The sequence below is a fragment of the Astyanax mexicanus genome, chromosome 2 (genome assembly GCF_023375975.1).
Source record: "Astyanax mexicanus isolate ESR-SI-001 chromosome 2, AstMex3_surface, whole genome shotgun sequence".
Lineage (NCBI taxonomy): Eukaryota > Metazoa > Chordata > Actinopteri > Characiformes > Acestrorhamphidae > Astyanax > Astyanax mexicanus.
This window is the reverse complement of record NC_064409.1, coordinates 28478692-28505345: the sequence shown is the minus strand read 5'-3', so window position 1 is coordinate 28505345 and position 26654 is coordinate 28478692. Positions and strand designations below refer to the sequence as shown.

Below are 26654 nucleotides of genomic sequence, written 5' to 3'. Positions count from 1 at the left end.
TTGCTTGAATATGACTGGCTAATAGTGACCACAAAAGTGTACATATCAAGTTTTCGTTGAGCCATTAATGCGTGGATGATAATTGCCAAGGTTGAGCTTGATGGCTTGCATGGTTCTAGAGAAACAGCTATGTAACATTGGCTCCGCCCCCTGTGGTGTGTGTCTACATAAACTGACAGGGTATTTGAGAATCATGTTAAGATCAAAGGACTGAAGTGGTATTAATGTCAGGTTAAGCATTCAAAAGTTATAAGTGTTAGAAGAAATTTTACTGCCCTATGGTAGGTCTAATTTGCATATGCTGGCCATATTGTTTACAAATTTCAAGATGTTTTAAATTATTGAGGCTTATGTTCTGCTGAGTTGTTTGACACCAAATATGTCATGATTGGTCAACTAGCCAAGGACAAGTTCTCAAAAGTAGGTTGGGTGGAGCATAAACAAGAATGACCAAGGTGTCTGATCAGCATGACCAAGAAGGATAAAGATGTTCAACCAGAAAGACCTAAATAAGTTCAGCAGAACTTTAATTTAGAATTATTCACCTGTAGCTGTTTCACCAAATGACCACCAGAGTGCAGCAAGAGACCACATATAACCTGCTGAGACTCTTTCAGTCTATCAGTAAGAGAGAAAGGTTCCTATCAGTGAATTTCTATTTATTGCAGAGAGAAGAAAATTCTGATTTGGCTCCAAATTGGTAGCCAAGATCACGTGGTCTGTATATATATATGTATGTAAATTTGTGTGTTGATAGGATCGAAGATTCCTGTCTTCTGTCCATTTAGGTTTGAAAAAGGCGATAATACAGGCTTGCGGCCTGAAAAATCGCTGTAGATTTCCAGCCGTTGTAGAGGAAAAACATGTCCGATTTGGCTGAAAATTTGCTTAAATCAGATTATTAGTCTCTATATATGTGTATAAATTTGTGTGTTGATAGGGTCAAAGATTCCTGACTTCTATCCATTTAGGTTTGAAAAAAGCAACAACTTTGGATTGGGGCCTGCAAAGTCAGTGTTGCTTTTTAGCCATATTAGAGGCAAAAAATATCCGATTTGGCTCAGAATTGGCAGTCAAGATCAGATTATCAGTCTATATATGTGTATAAATTTGTGTATTGATAGGGTCAAATGTTCATGTCTTCTGTCCATTTAGGTTTGAAAATAGCGATAAATAGAATAAATTGAAAATAGCTAATTTGTCACTGTAGAGCCTACTGAAGACTTATTTGGCTCATTCTTAGCAGATGTGCTTAAAATGTCATTGTTAGTTAGTGGGTTTAACAGTTTTGACATTAAATTAAACTCTGTTTAAATATTTAAGAGTTTTGGCCAAATAACTCTGTAAGGGATTCTCATGAAGACCTTCACATTAACATAAAAAAGTTTTTTACCTCATTGCAGCATTTTTTTCAAGTTGAGAAGCTAAAATAGAATGTGTATTTTACTATATTGATTATTTTTTCATATATTTTTTTTAAATAGAATTTTATTACCATTTGAATCTGATATGATCCAGAATAATTCTCATTACCGTTACAGTAAATGACGAAGCTAGATCAACGGTTCAAAACATTTTTTGATGATTAATTTCATATTTCCACAACATATTCCATCAACTTAACAGTACAGGAGAGAAGAGTGACCAACTGACCTTATCTCCAATTTGAAGCTTCTCTCTGAAGTGATGCATCATGGGATAGCTGATCAATTTAAAGGCACAGTGTAATTTTTTTTAGGGGGGTGAAATCATGAAACGGTAATGAGAAAAAAATTGTTCGGACACAGTTATTTTGTTTAAAATCAAGTACATTTTTTGTTCAACACAAAAAATATTTATATTATGTATAAATATAGATATTTTAAATGACTTTACCCTATTTTATTTATTTTATATGCTTAGTAATTTTTATATGGTTTAACTTAAAATTAGAAAGAAGGGATACGGACACATAACGGTAATGAGAATTTCCATATATTTTTTATTTAATTTATATAAAAATAATTTTATATGATGATGAAAACAATTGATCCATACAGTACCCCCTATTTGCTTTACACACAATATCAGAGTTTTTATGGATTAAGTATTGATTAAAAAAAATTGTCATGGACATGTTCCCTGCAGCTTCATGAGAATCACCCGTAAAGGCTTTCACGTACATGTTTGATCAAGGTTTATGGGCCACAAATAGTTAAAATGTCAAGATTTTTACGATAATTATTTACCTACAGGGTCTCAAGATTGCATCAAGACTAAACGTGTTTTGATTGATTGAATACTTAAAGACGAGTTCTAAAAGAGCCATATTTAAGCTTTTGGCCACTGATGAAAACCATTGCATTTTTGGTAAAGAAATGTAATTGCAAAGCTGTAAAGGCTACAGCAAAGTATACAAATAAAAAAGAATAACATGTCTAGGCCACTTGTACCTTTAGATATAACTGATGTTCTGCTATAGCGCCCCCTAATGGCCAATCAATGCAAAATTAAAATTTTGGGTAATAGAGGGTAATAGAAGGCCCTCATATACATGTGGGGTATGAGTATCGTCCTGATAAGTGATTGTATAGCCTGTCAAAAGCTTGCTAGAAACTGATTGGCTAATAGCGACCACAAAAATGTACACATCAAATTTTCCTTTGGTATGCTATTAGGCCACAGATGATACATGCCAAACGAGAGCTTGATAGCTTGTACGGTTCCTGAGAAACAGATTTTTAGCTTTGGCTCCGCCCCCTAGGGGCATATGTCTACACAGATTGACAGGCTACCTCAGAATCATTGTAGGATCAAAGGTCTAAAGTGGCATTAGTGTCAGTTTAAGCATTCAAAAGTTACAGCTGTTAGAGTAAATTTGGGTGTGCCACGGTAAAAGTAATTTAAATATGGCGGCCATATTGTTAAAAAAATGTCAACATTTTTTTTCGATAATTATTGAGGTTGGGACTGCTGAGTTGTTTGACACCAAACATGACAGGATTGATCAATGACCCTAGGACAAGTTCTCAAAAGTAGGTTTTGCATATTACGCTAAATAGCAAAAAATCTAAGTGGGCGGAGCTTAGTGGTTCTTAAAAAAATACATTTTGTCTGGCAAAAATCGCTGGAATTACTTATGAGCACTTATGTGTATGGCTTTGCTATAGCGCCCCCATTTTTTTGTGCCTGAGTCATTTCAAACCTGCCCTACCTACTTGCCAAATTTGGTCCTTCTAGGCCTTATGGTTTTTGCTGCACAATGAGTTTTATCAGAAAAAAAGAATAATAATAATAAAAATTCTAACAAAAACAATAGGGTTCCCGCACTGTGAGCTTGAACCCTAATTACAATAGGGTTTCTAGCACTACGTGCTCAAACCCCTAATAATAATCAGAACAATTACAATAGGGTTCTTAGCACTGCGTGCTCGAACCACTAATAATAATCAGAACAATTACAATAGGGTTCCAAGCACTGCGTGCTCAAACCCCTAATAATAATAATAATCAGAACAATTACAATAGGGCTTCTAGCACTGCATGCTCAAACCCCTAATAATCAGAACAATTACAGTAGGGTTCCTAGGGTTCGGTCGTCCAATTACAACAAGACCATTTTTAACAGGATCTGTAAAAATTCCTAGGACAAGTTCGCAAAATCTTATTTTTAAACAGCAGGCCACTGAAGAAAAAGAAAGCATTTTTGGTAAAGACATGTAATTGCAAAGTTGTTAAGGCTACAGCAGTACATAAAACTGCAAAAGAATTACATGTCCAGGTGACATGAACAGTGAGATATACTTGATTTTCTGTTATAGCGCCCCCTAGAGGCCAATCCATTTAAAACTTTAAAGGATAATAAAAGGTCCCAGATACCTATTGTGTATACATATCATAATGATTGGTGAATGTTTAGCCTGTCAAAACCCAGCTGAAATGTGATTGGCTAATAGGTCCCAGAAATTTTAATTTAGTATCCCTTGTAGGTTCCATATGAGACTCTGCATACCAATTTGAGCTTGATAGCATGTACGGTTGCAGAGAAATCTACAAGAAAGTTTACATCGTAATTATACCGCCCCCTACTGGACTACTCAAACGCCCACGTTTTATTGGTATGTGTTCATTTGCATTTTATATCTAATTGGCATGCAAATCTCAAAAATTTAAATATAATTATTGACAATGAGCCTCCCCTGAATTTTTGGCACTGCGTGCTCAGACCCCTAATAAGAAAAAGAAGAAGAAAAAGAAAAAAAAATCGAGCAAAAACAATAGTAAAATAGCAAAATAATAATAATAATAATAATAAGAAGAAGAAGAAGAAGAAGAAGAAGAAGAAGAAGAAGAAGAAAAATTCGAGCAAAAACAACAGGGTTCTACGCATTTTCAGTGCTTGAACCCTAATAAGAAGAAAAATCTGAGCAAAAACAATAGGTTCTGGACCCCTAATATTTAGAACAATTACAATAGGGTTCCTAGCACTGCATGCTCTGACCCCTAATAATAATAATAAGAAAAATCTGAGCAAAAACAATAGGTTCCCAAGCACCTTTGTTGCTACTGCGTGCTCGGACCCCTAATTATCAGAACAATTACAATAGGGTTCCTAGCACTGCGTGCATGGACGCCTAAAAAACATACAATTCCAATAAGGTCCCAGCACTACTTGCTTGGACCTTAATAGACAATACAAAGAAATTTGCCCACACTTACAGGTAATCGCATAGGATTGATACTTTTGCGTGGAAGTGGACCAGTTGTGGCATTATGGGAAAATCATGAGAAATTAAATATTAAAATGTTTTTTTTGTTTTAATAAATATAAAATAAACAATACAGTTTAATTTGCCCACACTTGCATGGTGATAGAATAGGACTACCTTTTTCACATGGTAATGGACCAGTTGTGGCATTATAGGAACTTCATGAGAAATTTAACTTTAAGCATGGAAGTGAAGTGAGACATTTTAACGCGTTTCCTTTTCGCTTCTGGGCTTATTATATGCGTAAATTAATAGAAACGATTGAAACGTGTCAGTCTCCCCTTCTCTGTGCTATATAAGCGTGCTATCACCCTGAGCGTCTGTTTACCCTAATATCCCGCATATATGCGCATCTTTATTTAACTTGAACTCATTATGTTCCACTAACAAGATCCAGATAATATATAATTATAGTATTTATTGCGTTATATTGGATTATAATGCGTAACTTTTATAATCAACAAAATTAACACCTCACACTCTTGAGTTGCAATTAAACTTTCTAAATTCTTTCTTGTATATGTTTTCTGATCCATGTGTCTGATTTCCTTATATATGCAAATAATTCTCATTTATTTAATCCATTGTACATTATTGTTAAGCACACACAGCCACACATATTACTATAATTATTTTAACGCATTTTTAAATGTCAGTTACACATTTTTTAAATTAATTATTTTGCCTCTAATTACAGATACTATTAGTCTAAACAATATAATATAAATTAGACTGTAACTACCTGTGCAGCGGTGTGGTGGACAGTGGTGTGGTCCGTCCAGTCTGCTAAGTGAACTCTTAAGTGAAGTGTGTTATCTTGGTAGGGAGCAGGTATGCTGCTGTGGTGACTGAGCGGGGCTTAAGCCGTTTGTGAAACCGAATATGAACAAAGTGAGCCATGCTTGTCCCAAAACAGTCCGCTTCGTGCAACACCCCCAGGTTATGTCAGATTAGCTAGCGCTCGCTACATAGGTTCGAGAGATAACAGCTGTCTTGCAGGTCGAAAGGAATAAATTACATCAGCAGCACGTGCTGGTGCTTCTTACGCGAAGCAGCGAACAATAAATAAAACAGAGTGCCATGTTAGCTCGCTGTCTAGCTACGTACTGACCACTGTTTTACCGAGTCCCATGGTACCCAAACACAATGACCTGACCTGCAGGACCGGCTGTCGACAGCTCCGCGTATGAACAGCAGGGAATACAGTACAGACGTACAAAAACGCATCGTCGAGTTCGACGTCTTCTCAGGAAAACAACACTGTAGTGCTGCTCCTGCAAACAGCAGTGCAGTGGAGGTTTAACCCCAAACAAACACATTCTACAGTCCGTCTCCGCGTAGCGACAACAAGGCGACAGCTGATTGGTGTGATGTGTACACGAAGAGCACCCGCCATCATAACGAGCGGCCATTGGCTCTGCTTTTTTTTTTTTTTTTCATTTTGGCAGTGACCGAAATGACTCCCTCGAAATGACTCTCCTCATTAGTATCTGTACAGGGAGATAATATTTTATTACGTGTGTGTGTGAAATGATGCATACACATACGACATACGGTTGGATTCCCGGCTTAAGTGACCTGGGTCCTTCTCGTGTCTGTGTGGGTTTCCTCAGGGGCGTTGCCTGGATAAAGATGGCATATTCTGCCGAATCTGTGCCATTTCTGTCCCCAGGAAATTCCATATATAAATGTGTGCACAAAATAACTTTAAAATATATTTTATTATTAAGCATAGTGTCTAGCTACGTTGTACATTAGTGTACATTGACCTAATTGGAAAAGTAAAATATTGAAATACAGAAATGCACTATTGTCAGGATGCTTAAACAGTTCTGCACTGTCTTCCAGTTGAATTCTGCATTAAATATGAAATTCTTCTACATTATAATGTATAAAGCCATACACGTAAGTACCTGCAAGATCCTCATTTCCTTTTGGAAAATAAGTTATTAGATCACAAGATGTCTTAGGGAAGAGTCTGCTCATAAAGCCTGGTGGAACTTTGGTATACTTGGCATGCTCATTTGAGGTTTATATATCGTTTGAGCATTGTTATTACAAAGTTGCAAAAACTTGTAAAAAGCAGTGTACAAATAAACTTGATTTGATTGGAGAGATCTCTGACAGAAAAAGTAAGTTCTGTCAGTTTTGTGGTAGAGGAGCCAACCATATCCAACTAGAGACAACTCAATTTTATGAAGTGAAAGTTTTAGAAACAACTATTGGGCTGCTAAAAGACAGAACACACGACAGTATACGAACATGGGCTTTGGGAAGTGTTAGTCATTTTATTTATTGAAATGATTTATAAACCATTTATACAAAGTTGTCATATTTGTTTTAATGTTTTCTATTTCTTAGTCTTTAATTTTTAAAGGTCTAATACCAAATGAGTCCCTGAACCACCACAGCCTGCCCTCACTTCTAATTTGTCCCTATTAAAAAAAAGCATGTTGCTTATTAGTTAACAGTATGTTTGGTACCACTTTACCAGCAGAGGTCATAATACATCAAAATTCCGCTTCAAAGCGGAGGACAAACAGTTGATACGCAACAAAAAACAATGATTACTTGTGCAATGCAGTACACTGTATTAATGCAAATGTGTCGATTTTACACTGGAGAGTGTAGAATAATCACACAGTAGCCAGGTGATTCTCCGAGACAGGTCTCTTTTGGATCATTTTTTTTATGGGAAAAAAACTAATAGTAATGTTTTTGATCATTCTGACAAGTGAACTTTAAGAAAATATATTTTCCCCTGAGAAATAAAAATAAAATTTTTACTTATTTTTTCCTCACTGAAAGATGTTTTTTGTTTGACCCTGTCATGACAAGTTTAGCCCATGTATGCTTATGATTTAAAACATATGCAAGTAAATTCTTTAAATAAATCAAATATGTGACAGGGTGGGAGGGACAATACACGTTTGAGTACAGTATGGATTTGCCTGTAAAATTATTTAGCATATGTATACCGGTTTTTCTATGCTGTATGAACATTTGTTAGACACTTTGTTCTTTTAAACAATGGCTTCTGTGGTGTCCATTCTTTAAAAATTAAGTTTGGGGAACTTGAAGGGAACATGATTCAGAGAATCATCCAAGCAGTATTGACTTTAATTCTATGCAGTACCAATTCTTATAAGCTTTTTTCAGTTGAGCCAATGTGGATGTCATTCTTGATGGCAGCCTATAAATAACGCTAAACCAACACATTCGACCATTAAAGTTCTCCAAATTCAAAACTCCTCCTAATGTCAACTATAGTATCAAAATATTATTCAATGTTTTGTTGGAGTAATAGCATTACGATTTTGACTTACTGAGCAGTAATATTAACTTTATCAGATTCAAATATATGTGCAAGTGGGTCAGGTTACATAAATGGTACAGAAAAATACTAGCATTTTGCAAATGGAATGTATGCATCATGCTGCCATAGGATTAATGCAAGAGATGCTTTGAATGAAACTGACACAGAAGTACAAGAGTGAAGTAGGCAATATGGGTACATTATATAGTCATTACATACTAAACTTTACATAATGTACTATGCACAGCAAGTAGTATGTAAATCCTCCAACTTTATTCATAACTGACATGCTTTATTAAGGCTTTTGTGTTCAAGTGCATATTATGTAAACAAATCTGCTGTGTGAAATTATGAGTTTAAGAACAATTCTACTTTGGCCTCATTACCTTTTAATGTTAAACAAATTAGGTTCCAGGACAGATTTGACAAAATCAAAAGCTTTTCAGAAATTCATCAAGCATAACCTACAAGATGCATCAATTATTTAACTAATTTGGCAAAAGTCTGTAAAACAGCATCTACAATTTGTAATAATATGATCAAGAGATGAGAACTGTACAGCAGGCCCCACCAATAAATCCCTAAGAATTGGTGGGTTAAAAAATGGGAGAGGTGCATGTTCCATATGTTCCACCAGATTAGAACGTTTTACTGAAGCACTTGTCTGATAACACAGCAGAGGGCAGTCTCTGATCAATACGGCGTCTGTGGTCATTATACTATGGAAAGCAGCTCTTGAGCCCAGCTCCTGATAGCTGTTGTTGTGTCTTGTAGGTAGATCCATGTGCTGTTGGTAAGGGCCACTACATGGCCCTGCATGCAATGAAGTGATACTTCACCACTGTAAGAGAACAAAAGCCAAAAAATGTCAGTGTGTGTATTATATGTTCATTAAATGTGTAATTTATATATATATATATATATATATATATATATATATATATATATATATATATATATATATATATATATATATATATATATATATATATATATATATATAGATAGAAATACACAAAAAGAAATACACAGAAAAAAAAGTTTAATGTAAGCCAGTGTTTCTTATCACCAGGGCAAATTTATTAAAATATTAAATATATTAATTTATTATTTAAAATCTGTGCAGCGCTCTAAAATGTTGCAGGCAGGCAAAGCGGAGCTTGGCATTGTGCCCAGAATAACCTCTGTCTTCTAAAAAAAAAAATAATAATACTAAAAAAAAAACGTTTTAAGGTTGGAGAAGTGTAGTAAAATTCATGTTATTAAACTTACTATAGCTGCATATTTACATTGTAGATTCTCACTGAAGGCATCAAAACTATGAATGAACACATGTGGAGTTACTTTAGGTACTTGACAAAAAATGACCTGGCCTCCACAGTCACCAGAACTGAACCCAATCCAGATGGTTTGGGGTGAGCTGGAACACAGATACCTCTTTTCCACCAACAAAGTGCTGGTGCCGGAGCCGGAGCCAGTTTCTGCGAACCTTTTAAGGAACCGGCCTGTGTTTCCACTGCTTTATGGAGTCACTCACTACATATGTGAATGTGGGCTTAGATAGACGCCGGGGGGCGATTTGAAAACAACTTGGCGGAACCCGAGCTTTTTTTTAAAACCTATGCTGTGAATGGAGGTGAGGTTTGTAAACAACTTTGTCCCGAAAGCCCCGCCCTTTGGCCGTTTACGTTTATGTCACAGGTTTGCTGGTTCCAGACCAGCAAGATTGTGGGGCCAGAACAGAACCTGCTTTTCTGGCCCATTTTGTGTTTACTTGTGTTATCTTTAACTAATATTTAAATTTGTTAAATGATCTGAAACATTTAAGAGTGATAAACCTGCAAAAAAATAAGAACTCGTGAAGCTGACAAACACTTTCACACCACTGTATTTGGCTTCACAGCTTATCCAAAGCTTGTTTTAATAGTAATATACTGATCTTATCTTAGCTTATACATCAATACCTGTACAAGCAAACAATGCAATGATTTTGAAAAGCATAAATTGTGTCCCTATGTTCTATATTTTATGTTTGTAGTGGTACTGACTTGCAAGAGTCTTTGAGTGATTGCCAGCCATGTTGCAGGGATGTAATGAAATATTGAAAAGCAGGCAGGATATAGGTCTGATGCACTAACAGCAGAAGGTTCTTCATAAACTCCAAAAACTGGAATACACTATTAGGAGTGTTATCACTGATCTGGGAATTGCAGACAAAGGATTAAAAAGATTCATTAGTATGACATAAGCTAAAATAAAACACATAATAAACAAGCTAATATTACAATCATAAAACAAATTAAAATCATTCAATTAAATTGCTTAAGCTTTAAACAAACATCATGTTATTCCATTTTTTATTATTTGACTGTACACCCCAAATAATTAATAATACAATCTTCAAGGTGAAAAAAATATCCTAAAGCCCTAAATGTTTTTCAGCATGCAGAAATTACAGTGTAAAAAGACTGAAACTCACCCACTCTATGAGCAGTGGTGTGTTCTCCTGTAGCCACTGGATGAGATCTGAACTATTCTGTGCAACAAAAACTGACGCCTCCTTTAGCTTCTCAAAAGTAGCTTCTAGAAGTGGACCCAGAGACTCCACAGCCACAGAGTAATAATGAGGCATGTTCTCTGCTAACCAGCTGTTCACACACACAAACACACAATACAATAATACATTTCTTACCACTGGAATGTGCTTGGATCTCTTATTTAACTTGATGTGCTTTTAAAGAGTGCAATTATGTTCCTTAGTGTGCCTTTTGTGCTTTATCACCTGATGCATTGCTGGCTGCAGTGAGAGACTTTTCTCCAGGCTTGTTTGGATACAGCAGTTACACCAATTCTCTCCAGGTACAGTGCTGTGGTGGACTCTGTAAATGTGCCATGCAACTTCACATCATGGACGATAAAACCAGCAGCAAATACCAACACTGCCATCAGCAACCGTGACCATGGAAAACCCTGACAGTGGATTTTCATCTGGAGAGACTGGTAAAACAGGGTGGGGCCAGCATGCGAGATCCGGTGTTAGTTATGTTCAGGGAAAAAAATGTTTCAGGCAACAAATCATCTATGTTAGGCAAAGAAAACAGCAAGCCAGTTGATGCGTAAACTGTAGCATGGCAATTTCCAAATACAACTTATTCCCAGGCCTGAGGTCGCCCCAATATCAAACAGTGACCAAAAAAGAGAGACTTGAATTCCAAAAATTATGGGTAAATTCTTTAACAGAATGTGATTGCCATCTTCACGGCCTAGTCTCGCAAGCACATTATTCGGGCAGCTAGGCTAACCAGTTTACTATCCAGCTTCCCTCTTCCAGACATGGCTCAACCTGAAAGTACTAGCTGGTTCCTGCAGGATTCCCTCTGCAACATTTGTTCTCAGAAGTTAATGGTGAAGCTAACGGTTAGCCTTTAACTAGCTCTGGGGCTATATACTATAGTGCTATTGAGCAGTGAACATTGGATCTTGCTTCTAACATCGGACTACTACTGGCTGCTTGACTTTTACAAGTCTAATGGGCAAAGTGTGTATTATTTACCCCAAGACATTTGTGACTGCAACACAATCTTTCCGCCTTTCTGACCAACAGTTTTGGCAGTTTCAACACTCTAAACTTTGGCTTTCCCACTGGGTGGGTGAGGTCATTTCCTTGGGTAATACTACTTTGGGTGCTACTCTCTCTAACAGAATAGTCGGTTTCTTCACTAGGTGTATGTGAGTCTCTTGGGCTGCTCTTTGATGGGTCCTGCTGCCTGACATCTGCACAGCAGCAACTTTGATGTCCCTTTTAACCTTCACTTATACAGGATGATCTTTAGGCCTGGATGCTTTCTTCCAGTCACTGGCTTTGATTAGTGGTCACATTGTGCAGTGCAGTGGCGATTGCTCTAAGACTGCAAGGGAAGCTCAGCTTCCCCTAAAATGTAAAAAAATAAGTGATTAAATATATACTGGTGTGTGTACATGTCACTGATTAAATATGCGCTACACCGCGCTGAACTCAGTTCAGAATCAGCTTCTTATCACTGGTAACGCCGCGGCTTTCCTCTCACTCATTCTCGCAGCTTCACAGCGCTGCTTTAAACAGTGCACAGACTTCAATAGCGGAGCAAAGAGCGCGGCGAAACAAGACGAGTCATTGGATAAATGCTGGGCTTTGTCCCGCCCATCGAACGCTCAGCGTCTCTGGGGGTCTATGGAGCAGTGGGCTGGCCTCGGCCGGCCCGGACGCTCAGCTTCTGCATGATGATTGGATGATCTGTCTGAGGAGGAGTCCCTTTTTGATTGACAGCGAAATGAGCGAATCAGCGTCCTTTTAGTGTAAAAATTGGTGATGGGAGCATTTTCATTCTGTTCTGAGTTGAACCTGAGACTTTCCTAATCCTTATAGCGGCATTTTCTTTGATAAAAACGACTAATATTGTGTTAACAATAAAAATAATTTAAATAATTTTAATTAATAAAGGGATTATTCAAGAAAATTAAATCTGTCCAAAAAGGAACTAAATTTACCTGCATTTTTTCCTTTACCAACTTTAAAGATTTTGCGTAATGTTTTTTTTTACTGATCATTTTATGTTTATTCATGTCATAGCGTCTTTTTTATGTAATTGTTCAATGGGTACCTTTTTGTTGTGTAGTGAAAACTTGAAAATAATGCCTTTTGTTTGCAAAAAAAAAACATCTCAGGGAGAGTTGAATTTTTGTATAAATAAAACTACATATGTTAAGATGTAGGCCGAAATTAAGCTTCCCCTCCTTGAAAGACCAGCATCCGCCACTGGTGCAGTGACATAGTCTAGTAGTGGTACATCCCACACGCACTTCTTCCAAGATCTTTTCATGGGACAACACTAACAACACATAATTCAGCACCCAGCCATTAATGTCTAAAGACCTGGCAACACAAGTGAGTACACTTCACAGTAAACATTTCTAATTGTACCTTTGTGCCTCCCTGGGGTCAAGTAACGCAAGTTCTAGGTGTGAATGAGGAGCTGGGCTGTTAAATTGTTTGGCTCAAATTGTGTGCAGCATGTGTGGCAGCACCATTTTGATGGGTAAAAGGTAACTGTGTCTTGCCTACAGTCAGGCATTGGGGTGGTATTATCCTTGTCTGGGGCTGCATGAGTTCTGCTGGCACTGGAGAACTGCGTTTTATTGAGGGGAAACATGAAATCCAACATGTCCAGCTCTGTAATCTCATCATGGAGGAGAGGAAAAGCAATTATAGTAGCAACCTGTGCAGCTCTGGTAAATTCCATGCCCAATAATGTTAAGATAGTGCTACATAATAATAGTGACACAATTAGGGCACAATTAGGACCGATTACAATGAGGTGTACTCACGCGTGTTTCCAGCTATTAATGGCTGTGTGTTGAATTGTTTTCAGAGGACAGTAGAGCTGCTGCTGCTATACAAACTTTTGTCTGCCCCTGCCTTGTGAGTAGTATTGAAAGGAATCATTGTAAACCCACAATTTTTGGATAAGTTGAACTGAAAATAAATAAACAAAGCAGCTATGTACCACAGGAACAGAGTATGTGCACAAACCAATTACCAACAATATGTAGGCATTGTGCCACAAAAAAGCCATACCACCCAGAGATGATTAACTACGAATTGTCAATTTTCAGCTGGACTGGCCGTTATATACCTAATTTGGCCTTTCCCAAAAACATGAGGCGTATTTTTTTAAGTTATGAACTGAAAATAATCTAGATAGCTTGGGGAAAGGACCTGCAATTTCTTATTCAATCAATAGGTGGAAATACAGACCCTGTGCATACATGTGCTGAAAAATGACAAAAAATGACTGTGATAACAAAATCACAGTAAAACATTGCCATGTTAGCATGCCAAAGAGATATACAATTGTGTTTGTGTGTATGTGTTTCATACATTACAGACAGTATTGCAGTTTAGTATGTCCTCAGAATTAGCTGTGGTACTAATCTCTTCATTGGTCACACTGAAGGATTGAATAGTTTCCTGAAGACTGTTTCGCAACTACAAAAATAATACACAAGTTAACAGTAAACAAGTAAAAGGTAAACAAAAATGCTAGCAGAAATAATTGTTTCCAATTGTTTCAGCAGCACCTATACCTTTAGTGACAGCGTGGTCCAAGAATTCAGCAAATGATTCAACAGCAGGCTGCAAGCAGAGACAAAGATCAGAAAAATAAACAAATAAATCACACAATATAACCTACATATTAAGTACCACCACTGAACCATGTGTAAAGTATATTTGGCTTTCATGTTTTTTTTTTAAATAGAACATATTATCTATATTTGTTTCCATCACCCTCTCATTACTTCTTATTGTTAACATATACAGTACCTCTTTGGTTGTTTTAGTGTGTGTGGTACATACATCTTCACACTCTACACATTTCAATCATTAACACACTGTTGAATCCTACAAAGTATAAAGGTATAAGTATAAAGGAGCAAGTTATCGCTTAAGTTTGCAACCTTGCTTCCTACAAGAAACAGATCAGAAACAAATCCACACAAGCTGAAGTCAAAACAATTTAACCATATATGCTCAGCCTACTGTAAAAGTCTCCTTCCCACCAAACACCTCTATATTAGACCCAGAAGGATAGAAGGATAGCGCGTCATAATAAACATCAACTTGAGCAACACTTAACTACTGCAAACATATACAGTTAGGCCATAAATATTTGGACAGTAACAATATTTTGAGCTCTGCATACCAACACACTGCATTCCATCAATAAATATAAAGTGTTTAGGAATTACAACCATTTTTCTACAAAGCCTGCTCATTTTAGGGTCTCAAAAGTAATTGGAAAAGTTATTTTTGGGCTACATGGGCTATTCCCTTATTAATACATGATCGGTTAAGCAGGTAAAAGATCTGGAGTTGATTCCAGGTGAGGCATTACCATTTGGAAGCTGTTCCTGTGAACCCACAACATGCGGTTAAAGGAGCTCTCAATGGAAGTGAAACAGACCATCATTAGGCTGATAAGAAGAAATCAATCAGAGAGATAGTTAAAATGTTAGGATTGGTCAAATTAACAGTGGGGGATGATCACTGAATCCTTTCCATGGTAAAGAAAAACCCTTTACAACATCCACCCAAGTGAAGAACACTCTCCAGGAAGTAGGTGTATAAGTATCTCAGTCTATAAAGTTAAGACTTTATGAAAGTGAATACAAAGGTTTCAGCACAAAATTCAAATCATTAATAGAAAGCCAGATTAGACTTTACAGAAAACATCTAAAACAAATCTAAAGAAGCCAGTCCAGTTCTGGAAATGTTCTTTGAACATGTGAACTAAGATCAACCTGTACTAGAATGATGGGAAGAAGAAAGTACAGAGAAGGCTTGAAATGGCTCGACACAAAGCTCACCACATTCTCTGTAAAACATGGTGGTGGTATGGATGTGCTTGGCTTTCAATGGCACTGGGTCACTAGTATTTATTAAAGATATGACGGAAGCAAAAGGATTATTTCTGTACAAGTGTACAGGGATTTACTTCCTGCTTAGATTCAACTAAATACAGTAAGGTTGATTGGACAGGGCTTAACAGTACAGATGGACAATAAGAAAAAACACTGCAAAAGCAAGCAGGACTTTAAGGCCAAGAAGTGGAATATTTTGCAGTGGCCGAGTCAATCACCAGATCTCAACCTGATCTAGCTGCATTTCACTGATTTAGGACAATACTAAAGGCAGAATGACAGCTGCAGTCTGTGACCTGGCAAAGAATCATTAGGAGGAAATCCAGTGTTTGTAAAGTTCATGGTTTCCAGACTTCAGTATGAAAAATAAACCTTTTATTTATGGTTTATCAACCTTTTATTTAAGTTTATTTGTCCAATTACTTTTGTGCCCCTGAAATGAGGAGGCTTTGTAGAGAAATGGTTGTACTTCCTACACGCTACACACTGTTTTTGTTAAAGGACCAATATGTAACTAATTTTCTGTAGTAAATGATAAAATTATCAGGATGTATCATCAGTTATTAAGGAAACACGTTGAGTGAAAATACTGGCAGCTCTTGTCAGAAGGGATTCACCCCGTACGTTCCTATTTTAAGTGTGCAGTCCGTCCCAGATTTTGTGGTAGTTTTGTCCTCTGACTCCGCCTGCTGCTCTTTCCCCAACACTAACTCCACCCCCCAAGGTTGCCAGAACGTACAGCAAGCGCAGCACAGCAAAGGAGCTAGCAGGGCTGGTTCAGTTAAACCTCAGCTGCTACACAGCTTAAAAAGCCTCAGCATGTCTCAAAAAATGTTCAGTGACCAAAGAAGGAATATAACAAGAGTGAATGTTGGCAGTGAGTTTGAAAGTTGGAGACTTAGAGCTCAAATAAACTACAAGACCGACCCAGAGCTGCTACATTTCTCCTGAACAGGTAAGCTAACTGGCCAGTTAATTTGGCCCGGCACATCGCAGAGCTTTAGTTCTCCCTCGTGTAATAACATACAGTCAATATAACTCTAGATACGGGTTTTAGAAGAGTTTAGAATTGCTGTATTTCTCCTCTCGCTCGTACGCCAAGTTCTCTGCCTCTCCTACTAGTCTTAACCTTGTGTAGATTCAGCCTCCTGAATTTGACAACCCAAATAAGCTTCGTGGCTGGGGAGGGGTGGGCAGGGCAGACTAGTCTCTGTGATGTTTTGAAATTGGACCGCTGTAGCCATTTCACACGCTTGCTCTCAGTTCCTACAGAATGTAACTTTAAAGTACACTTTAACTGGATCTCGTTTTTTTTTTTTTTTTTTTTTGCTGAATGGTGACATACGCAGGGCTGATATTGGAATTTTTTTTACTTTTTGTTTCATGCCCATGAGGTGGGCAAGGGAACAAGTATTATTTTATTTTTTTTACTTGTTGGCCCCTGGGCCCAAATAAATAAACAGCTTGTGTATAACCCCTGCTACCCTGGGACAGTTTTTTTTAAATGATATATTCTGGTGAATTTTGTGGAAATAAATGGACAACATTCAGACATGAGATTAACAAACCCAAGATACGCCTATATTACTGTAGCATCTTTATGCAAAGCGCCAAAGCTATTGGGACTCAGGACCTAGTAGACCTAATTACTAATCCAGCTCTGCTTTTAACTAGCCATTTACCTGCTGACCTAATGCTTATATGGTATGCTGACATTATAGATACTACAGCTATACCAAGAAAGGTCAGTAGGTGGCATTTATAGTACTCCAAAGAAATATGATTAGTTGCCTAACTAAATGACATGAACAAGGACACATTCCTTTCTCTCCATTAAAAAAATATAATTTCATGTTTTTATCAATGTCTGAGGCTACTGACTAGTCCTAAATACACATCAATTCAGTTAAATACCCTCACCAGAGTTTATACTCAATCATGATTAAACTCTACTTATTGTTATTTTAACCAGCAAATCTATAAAACCAGAGTGAAACAAAAATGGAATTATCAAACCGTTCATTCCAGTGTTCACTCCAGGTAAGTTTAAAATTAAATTAAAACAGTAATTAAAACCACTACACTCTACATTAGTTTTAACTCATTCAGCATTTATTTAGATTATGTTCAGTGAGGACTGTCAGTAGCGTTTGTTGGTGAGCAGTTTCATGCAGACATACCACAATGTGTGCTTTTCAAATTTCAGTTCAGAAATTATCCTGAAGAATTGCTCTGCCTTGTATACATTTGTCTGAAAGCAAACATTAGCGTAACACAGTATTTCCAGTACACACTAGCATTTAAAGCAGGGGTATTTAATTAGAATTTAGTACGGTCCAGAGTTGGAGAAAATTTTGTCAGTCCAAAGTCCAGACCGTCGCCATTTTTAACTTGTGTTATGATTCAGCGCTATATCCTGTAAACTATATATATATATATATATATATATATATATATATATATATATATATATATATATATATATATATATATATATATATATATATATATATTACACAAATATACACACACAGTGAATCCGAAAAGTATTCATACTTTTTCTTTTTCCACATTTTGTTACGTTACAGCCTTATACCAAATTGTATTAAATTAATCTTTTTCCTCAAAATTCTACACAAAATACACCATTATGCCCATGTGAAAAGTTTTCTTGAAAACATATTAAAATGAAAAAACAAAACAAAAATCATATTTATGCCTTGTGCCATTTACTAAGTTGTGGCTTTCGCCTGGCCACTCTGCCATACATGCCTGACTGGTGGTTCCAAACTTCTTCCATTTACAAATGATGGAGGCCACTGTGCTCACTGGGACCTTCAAAGCAGCAGAATTTTTTCTGTATCCTTCCCCAGATTTGTGCCTAAAAATCTGGTCTAAAGACAATTCCTTTGACTTCATTGGTGTTTGCACTCTGACATGCAGCCAACTATGGGACCTTATATAGACAGGTGTGTGCCTTTACAGATCATGTCCAATCAACTGGATTTACCACAGGTGGACTCCATTTAAGCTGTAGAAACATCTCAAGGATGATCAGTGGAAAAAGGATGCACCTAAGCTCAAATGTAAATGTGATTTCTTAGTTTTTTCATTTTAATAATTTTTCAGAACTCTCAAGAAAACATTTTTCACATGGTCATAATGGGCCATTTTGTGTAGATTTTTGAGGAAAGAGATATTAATATAATACAATTTGGAATAAGGCTGTAACGTAACAAAATGTGGAAGAAGTGAAGCGCTGTGAATACTTATGGATGCACTGTGTGTGTATATATCAGAGGTGGAAAAAGTACTGAAAAAATTGTAATTGAGTAAAATTACCTTTACTTTGCTAAAATTCTACTCAAGTAAAAGTACCCATCTAAAAATCTACTCGAGTAAAAGTAAAAAAGTACTCAATTTAAAATGTTCTTTGAGTAAAAGTTACATAGTTACTTTTAATTCATAAAGGTGACTATAAACTGTATTTTCATAGTTTTACAGTTCATAATTATTTTTTTTAAATAGCCATTGCTATGCTTTAACTTCTATTTACAGGTTTTCTTTATTATTTAATCAGATTGTTTAATGTTAGAGCTTAGATTGTCTGCCCGAACCCGACCTGACCCGAGGCCCGACCTGAAATCAAGTCGGTTCGGGCCGGGTCGGGCTCCAGAAAATAGTCTGAGAAGTAGTCATCTCTTTTTAATTATATTTTTTATTTTTAAATAAAGCTCTGGTGTGATAATCACAATTTTGCTAAGTAACCAATTATTATGGGTTACGAAAACGAGCCAATAACGAAAACTGAAAGTGAAAAAACGAATTTATTTATAAGCGCTGTTTTCACTCCTGCAGGGATTCAGCAGGGAGTCGAATTCGGCAAAACAGCGGCAGCGCGGCGGCACCTCGCGGTCCGCGGTGTTAGTTGTAAGCGCTCGTGCTTGCTGCAAAATACAACAGAAAACACAGGGAGCTGCAGAATTATGTATGGGAATAGAATATGAGCATGAGGAGATAAAATAGAAACAGGAGATACAGTGTGCAAGAACCTTTACCTGTACACCAAAACACGCTGCTCTCGCTCTCTCTCTCTCACGTGAACTCCTCCGCGTTTTACTTGCAGCACTGTGTGTAGCTGTTCTTAAAAATAATTGTAATTAAATAATAGTTTTATGCTTCTATGTTACAGTGTTAATTAACATAATTCTGATTATATTTCGCTAATTCAATCAGCCCGAAAACAGCCAGTTTATGGGGCGGGTCGGGTTGGGCTCGGGCTCATAATGTCAGTTTATGGTTCGGGTTGGGTCGGGCTCGGGCAGAATGTGATTTTTTGGGCTCGATCTAACCTCTATTTAATGTTCCCAATAAAAACTTAAGAAATTAACATTAAAAACATAAAATCATACAAAAAAGAATGTTGGTCAGCGCTTGCGCAGTGCCGTAAAGTAGCACATATCGATGGGTAGCATAACTCGACAGAACACCGATTCCCCCCCCCGAACACACAGACCCCAGGCTACACAGCTGACTTACACTCCTGTGTAAGCTCCTCTCCCGCTAACCGTAATAAACACTGCTGGGAAAAGTTTAGCTGCGCTGCCATGGAGAACAAAATTCAGCGCAATCTATGTGTGATAAAATCAGCGGACAAAAAACACAGCGAACATTATGAGGCATTTCTCTCACCACCAAAACTTTAAGAAATGTAAACTCTATTTGTGGACGCAGGTTAAGCAGCTAGCAGCGCAGCGCAGCTAACTTGTTAGCTAACCTAGGCAGTTTGATATGTCTCCAGTTTAGTTCAGTTTAATGTCTAAAAGGGATTTTAAAGAATTTTTAACTATTAAATTATTCAGAGAATTTTAATATTACAAAAAAATTATATTACAAAATTAACTGAAAACACCTAAAATATACAATTGAACATGTAATATTCAAAACATGGTTAAAAAAATAAATAAATAAATAAAAAAACAGGTGCTTTTCAGATTTTCTAATTTTTAATTTTAAAATGAAATATTTATACGCATGTTTATATGTTTAAGTGTTTTTACAGTTTTTTATTTAGCTACAAGATGTTTACATTCACCATGTAAAATTATAAACTGCTCTCTTTCACTGGTTAGATATTATAGTGATCTGCTCCTGGGATATTCCTTTCTTCCTCCAAAGGACTGGAAATTATATAAGAACAAAAACTACTAATTTTATAACTTATTTTGCAGTATATCTGCTCAGTAACAGTGTCGGGTTACAGACCCCTCCCCAGCTCTGTCTCTGCCTAACGCAGCACCTGATTGGCCGACAGATCTGATTCACGTCTTTCTTCAGAGAAGACTCTGTTGATTCTGCGAATGTGCATTAGTAAGCTGTAAACTCAGCCAAACCTAAGGCGTTAAAATCTATTTTATAAGCAATGCTTTGACAAAAATGAGGACTGCTGGTGAATGGATTGATGGATTTACTTATTTGGAGCGATTTTGAAGCAGCAGGGAGCGGTAAGTGCTGGTGGGGGCTGTGTGTGTGTGACTGAGTGACCTCTAGTTACCCAGGGGGATTAATTACACAAGCTGCTGTAAAACTGTATAAAACAGTCTACCACACTATTTAGGCTCTAATTCAGGAACTGTACAGTAAAATGGTTTGCAGTTCCGAGTCAGGCGGTTGGACTGGTTGCAAATAAGTAATATTTTAATAAATAGGTATATTTCACCATAAATGTTTATTTTCTAAAATACAAATACACCATTAGTGCATCACTAGGTTACTACAATATCTTATCAACATATAACTGTAGGAAACATTCCTTAATATGCTTTTTCAAATTAGATGGTGAATGTTTCAACGCCATTAGCTTGTGCTGCTGAGCTGCATCACATCCGAAAAGTAATATAGAGTAACAAGGCTATTTTAATTTAATTTAATCATTTTTTTTTTTTAGTTCAGACAGTTTTTTCCCCCAGTCTTTTATTTTTTAGTCAGTAACGGGAAGTTTTTCAATGTAGCGAAGTAAATTACTTGTGTTAAAATGTAGTTGATTAACCTCTTACTGCAGAAGCGCCGGCGGGCCCGTTCTGACTATGTAAATTAGAATGCTTAAAAGCGTCAAAAATTCTAAACACACCGACTCATATTCTTTAGTACTACTTTTTTCACATTGTTTACATGGGGAACACGCCTCCCCAACAAAATAGCCTTATAAAATATTATTAGTGTGTGAAATAACATCAGATTATATTATAGAAAATTCACCTACTATCACAGCATCTACAATACAGCACTGAACCGCAGATATAATATCCATAAAGTCCTTTATTCGCCTGCTCACTTCTCACAAACATGCGTTCATTTTTAGCGCAGCCGGAACATAATATTCTCAAGCTCCTCAAGTGACCGCACAATGTAATATTTTTACGTAAAGTTGTACGTGAATACAAAGCTAAGGATGTCCTCTTCTAGATTTTATTGGTCTACAAACCACTACTTTTCTTGAGTGATCGTCTTTTGAAACAATGGCGTGAGCGCTGGATCACGTTGGTGTTCAGGGGTGTCCAATCATATTACCTTTCTCCAGCGTCACAAAAGTGATTGACACCTATTTCAACCAATAGTACACCCTCAGACGAAAACACTGATACGTAATTTGCCCTGATTGGTCTTCTAATGGCTGGGGGAGGGGCATACCAAACAGTCACCACGTGTTGAGCTGTCACCAAAAAAAAACAAAAACACTCCAAACTCAGTCAGAATTTACAGGCAGAAAATTGGCCACCTTAACAAAATAAGCTAACTTCCCACAAAAGGTTACAATGAAATTTATAATCAAAATATATATTTGTAGAAATAACTTAATATTCACTATTTTTTTAGGTCATACCACATAATATCCAAATGTGACAATTACATACCAGCTGTTAAAAAGGTTATTTTTTATCATATTTAAGAGAGAGTTACAAACTTGCTTGCAGCTTCCACAGGTCCCTGGAAACCTGGTAAATTATGCAACTTCCTGTATTAAAATTGGTTATTACCTAAAGGTCTCAAAGTAGTAGTTTCTTGATGGTCGCACCACATGATATTCTATAAAATGGAGATTATCGGACAAATTCATTTTACGATAAAAATAAAATTACAAATGCATTTTTCATATGACTGTATGTTTTTGCAAAGGAAGGGTTAATTTTTGCCAATATTTACAATTTTATTATTAATTTAAATGTCACCCTTTGGTATTTTTGTATGTTTTTTAAAAGCCCTGCATAGTCCACTGTAAAAAAAAATACAAATAAAGTATTATGATTATTATTATTATTATTAATAACCATTTTTTTACAGTATTATAATTCACTGTTAGCCTTTGTTGTTCAGCTACAGCAGGATCACTTAAAACTGCCCTATATGGTCACATGGGGTAAAAAGTAAAAAAATACATAAATAAAATAAAAGGAAAAAATGAAATAAAATGTAAAAGGCCAAAAGTAAAGGCAGTAACAAAACAAATAAAAGGATGAAAAAGATGAAATGAATAAAATAAATAAAAAAGGGCTAAATGGTAAATCATAAAAATAGATCAATAAAAAAAACAACAAAATTTAAATAAATAACAAGGTACAAGGTAAAAGAAAAACTTAACTAAAACAGTTACAGGCTGTCTGTAGGTGGTTAGATATTAAAAGTTTAAAATGATTGAGTGACACCAGCGAGCTGAGTTTTAGAGTTTCCTGTAGCGAATTCCAGCTCACTAGTGCTGTACTGTAGCTAAAAGCAGATTTTCCCAGTTTAGTAAAAACTCTAGGAACCTGACAGGTGATCCAATCAGTAGAGCGGGTCTTATAAATTACTGGTGTTTACAGAAATCACGGATGAGATATAAGATGGCGTGTGGCCGGAGAGCGAGTTATAAATATATATAAGCCAGTGTGTTTCTTGTGGAGCTGCTAGTGAGGACCAGACTACTTTTTGGTACAATCTGCAGTGGTGAGTAGTGTAAGGGTCACCAGTTATGAACCTTAGAGCAGAATGATAGACTGAATCCAGAGATTTCAGGGCTCTAACGGACGCCTGAGTATAAATTACATCAGCGTAGTCCAATACTCCAATACCTCTACCACTCTTTTTATAGCAAACATAGGCAGACAAGAGTCTCTGTCTGCACTTAATAACTAAATTATTCATATGAGTTTTTCATCCAGCCAAGATACTTATACTCTGTGATTCGCTCAATGTTGGATCCTGTCAGAGTTCTTAAAGTCAAGGTATTAAAATTAATATTCGGAGATCTGGAGAACAGCATAAACTTTTTTTTTTTTTTATGTATATTATTTTTTTTTGTACCTGTGTGTACACTATTCCGTTTTGATATTTTAGAATTAGATTATATTTCCTTTAGCATTTTGAGCTTAGTTTAGTTAGTTATTTTCCTATTCCATATCTATTTTTCTGTTTTTACTAAATGCTGTTATTAGCTTCTAGCTTGTTGCTGCCTTCTATGTTATTTAGCATACAGAAATACTCACTGGTCTTTTCAATTTAATAATTTTAATTTATTAATTTTGATTTATTAATTTAATAGCTGTATCTAACTATTTTAAGACAGACACTGTGTGATTTTTTTTTTAACGGGTGTGGAGAGCGCATCCGCATGTTTGAATGGTTTGTCCTGTAGGAAAACGCAAGCGATTTATCTGCTGACACTGTAGTCTGACTGGCAAGCTGAGAGACTGAACGTCATGCAGCCCGTAAGCAGTAGAAGAACCACCAAATCCATGCGAGCCACGCACCCATTAATCCACCTGCGGAGCTTTAAACGCGTGGATGAGCTTGCGTTCACGCTCGGGTTCAGGCAGACAATCTAATCTCTAGTATGCAGAACTAAATTATTATTGTTATTATTATATTTTATTTCTCTGCCTGGAAAGTAATGGAAAATCTCGGGTCGAGTCCAGGCTCCAGGAAATAGTCTGTGAGGTAGTCATCTGTTTTTAAAACTATTTTTATTTTATATAAAGCTATGGCATGCTAACGAGACGAGACACGGTAATGTGTTCACGAAAACAAGATGAGACGAGATTTAAAAATAATTTTTTTAAGAAAACCTCAAAAATTGCTTTTATGTGACAAAATCATATAACGCAAATTTAACAGACTGGTTTCTCTCATATATTGATTTTATAAGAAACAGAAATAAGAATAAAAAATAGTAAAAAAAAAATTGAGTAAAAAATAAAAATAAAACTTTTCTAGGTCTTATATAGTGCAAACAATAAGTGCAAACCACTACCAGTCTTATTAAGCCTATGGTTTGTGTTTTTTACTCCTAAATCTCATGTAATTTAACTATGCATAAACATAACCAGTCATATTAAGACTATGCTTGAAGTGCAAACAAAGACAGATTTTTTTTTAAATACAGTACAGAGCTAAGGGATTAGTACAACTGCCTATGAAACACGTCTGCCTATGTCATGTGTATGATTTACTTACAGTATTTACATATGGTTTGTGTCTTGTTGGTCACTCTGTTACCGTTTATTGTTTCCACTGGAAAGCCAAATGCAGCCAGACATGCAACTTAAAAAGGGGGTATGCAGCCTATGCGACGCTTAGAGGCGCTGCACTATTTGCATATACCACAAACAGAACGTAGTTGCACTCCTGCTGTGTTGCCAGTTAGTTACTAAACTATTTTTTTTCCCGCGAGACAGGTTAAAGCTTGACGAGAAATATCGGCATGTTTAATCTCGCGAGATCTCGTCACACCCCTACTGAAAGATTTTATTCCCGGTAAACTATGGTGAGAACAGTCAGTCATAGTTAACCCACAGACCAGCTCCAAAGATCTACATCATCATCATCTTGCTGCAGATGGTCTCACCGTGCATCGTTCAACTATTCAGCGCAGAAGGAGAGGCTGTATGGGAGAGTAATGCAGAAGAAGCTTTTTTCTGAGCACACGCCACAAACAGAGTCGCTTCAGGTATGCTACAGCTTCATTTAGGAATAAAGTGCTGTGGACTAATGAAACAAAAATTGAGTTATTTGGAGGGCGGTATGCATGGTGGAAAAAGAACACAGCATTCCAACTCAAACGTACTAAGAAAATTGTTAAAGTTAATGGTCGCATGAATTTCAGTCAATATCAGCAGATTCTTGAGGGATGTTCAAGAATCAGTGAGAAAGTTGAAGTTGTGCCGGGGCTGGATACTTCAACAAGACAACGACCCTAAACACTGCTCAAAGTGTTAGTTTCAGTAAGAGAAAATTTCGCCAGGCCAAGGTCCGGACCGTCGTCATTTTTAACTGTTATGATTCAGTGCTAACAACTGAAAGACGAAGTTACAAATACTATTCAGTATATTTTAACAATGTTTATTGTTTTAAATAGGCCTGTCACAATAATGACATTATTGACTTATCATACAATAAATAGAAACACCCTCAATAATTTAACTTTATTAAATGTCAACTTTGTTTCAAAATGCGTCCAGACCCAGTCCGTGGTCCACCTATATGTGACCTCTGTACTAAAGCATTCATGCATTCAAGTACAGCATGCTGGAATGATCATCTCAGTCCTCAGACCTGAACATTATTGAAAATCTGTGGTGTGATTTAAAGTGAGCTGTTTATGCTCAGAAACCATCAAATCTGACTGAACTGGAGATGTTTAGTAAAGAAGAATGATCCAAAATACCTTCAACCAAAAGCCAATTTTTATGTTGGGGTGCCTACATTTAAGCACCTGCCTAATTTAGTTTAAAGAAGTATTGCACACCTTCTGTAAATCCTATAAACTTTATTATACTTTTTAAATATCACTGTGTTCGCCCGCTATATGATATATTTAACTGAAACTGCTGATCTGAACAACCAATGATTTATAATGAAAAATCATGAAAATTATCTGGGGTGCCCAAACTTTTTCATACCACTGTATAAGACATATTACCGTATAATAATTAACACTTCCATCTCAGTCAAACGGAATATGAATAAGATACAAAAATGCTTCAGATTGTGCTGGTGCCCTAATATAAGAAATACATTATTTTACCAATACTAACTGTACAAATACTACACTTTCACTCAGATGTGAACTCCATGCCCCCATGTAATATGTTGTCACA

The 26654-nt window shown here is 36.5% G+C and overlaps 2 protein-coding genes across 7 annotated transcripts in view; both read right to left on the bottom strand.

Moving 5' to 3' along the window:
• Nucleotides 1-6090, bottom strand: part of agbl5 (AGBL carboxypeptidase 5) — a 158213-nt gene extending 152123 nt beyond the window's left edge. For 2 of the 4 annotated variants that reach the window (XM_022671504.2, XM_022671508.2), the window contains exon 1: nt 5905-6090. The gene's annotated coding sequence lies outside the window, so the exon portion shown is untranslated. The other 2 variants (XM_022671506.2, XM_022671505.2) reach the window with 2 other exon arrangements.
• A 2225-nt stretch (nt 6091-8315) lies between these two features.
• tmem214 (transmembrane protein 214) overlaps nt 8316-26654 on the bottom strand; it is a 55550-nt gene continuing 37211 nt past the window's right edge. For 2 of the 3 annotated variants that reach the window (XM_049475088.1, XM_049475087.1), the window contains exons 11-16: nt 14188-14236; nt 13982-14089; nt 10847-11061; nt 10544-10712; nt 10113-10264; nt 8316-8905 (exon numbers count right to left, since the gene is read on the bottom strand). In XM_049475088.1, the coding sequence (XP_049331045.1) occupies nt 8779-8905; nt 10113-10264; nt 10544-10712; nt 10847-11061; nt 13982-14089; nt 14188-14236 (820 nt within the window). In that variant the 3' untranslated portion in view covers nt 8316-8778. The remainder of the gene's footprint in view (nt 8906-10112; nt 10265-10543; nt 10713-10846; nt 11062-13981; nt 14090-14187; nt 14237-26654) is intronic. The other variant, XM_049475089.1, reaches the window with a different exon arrangement.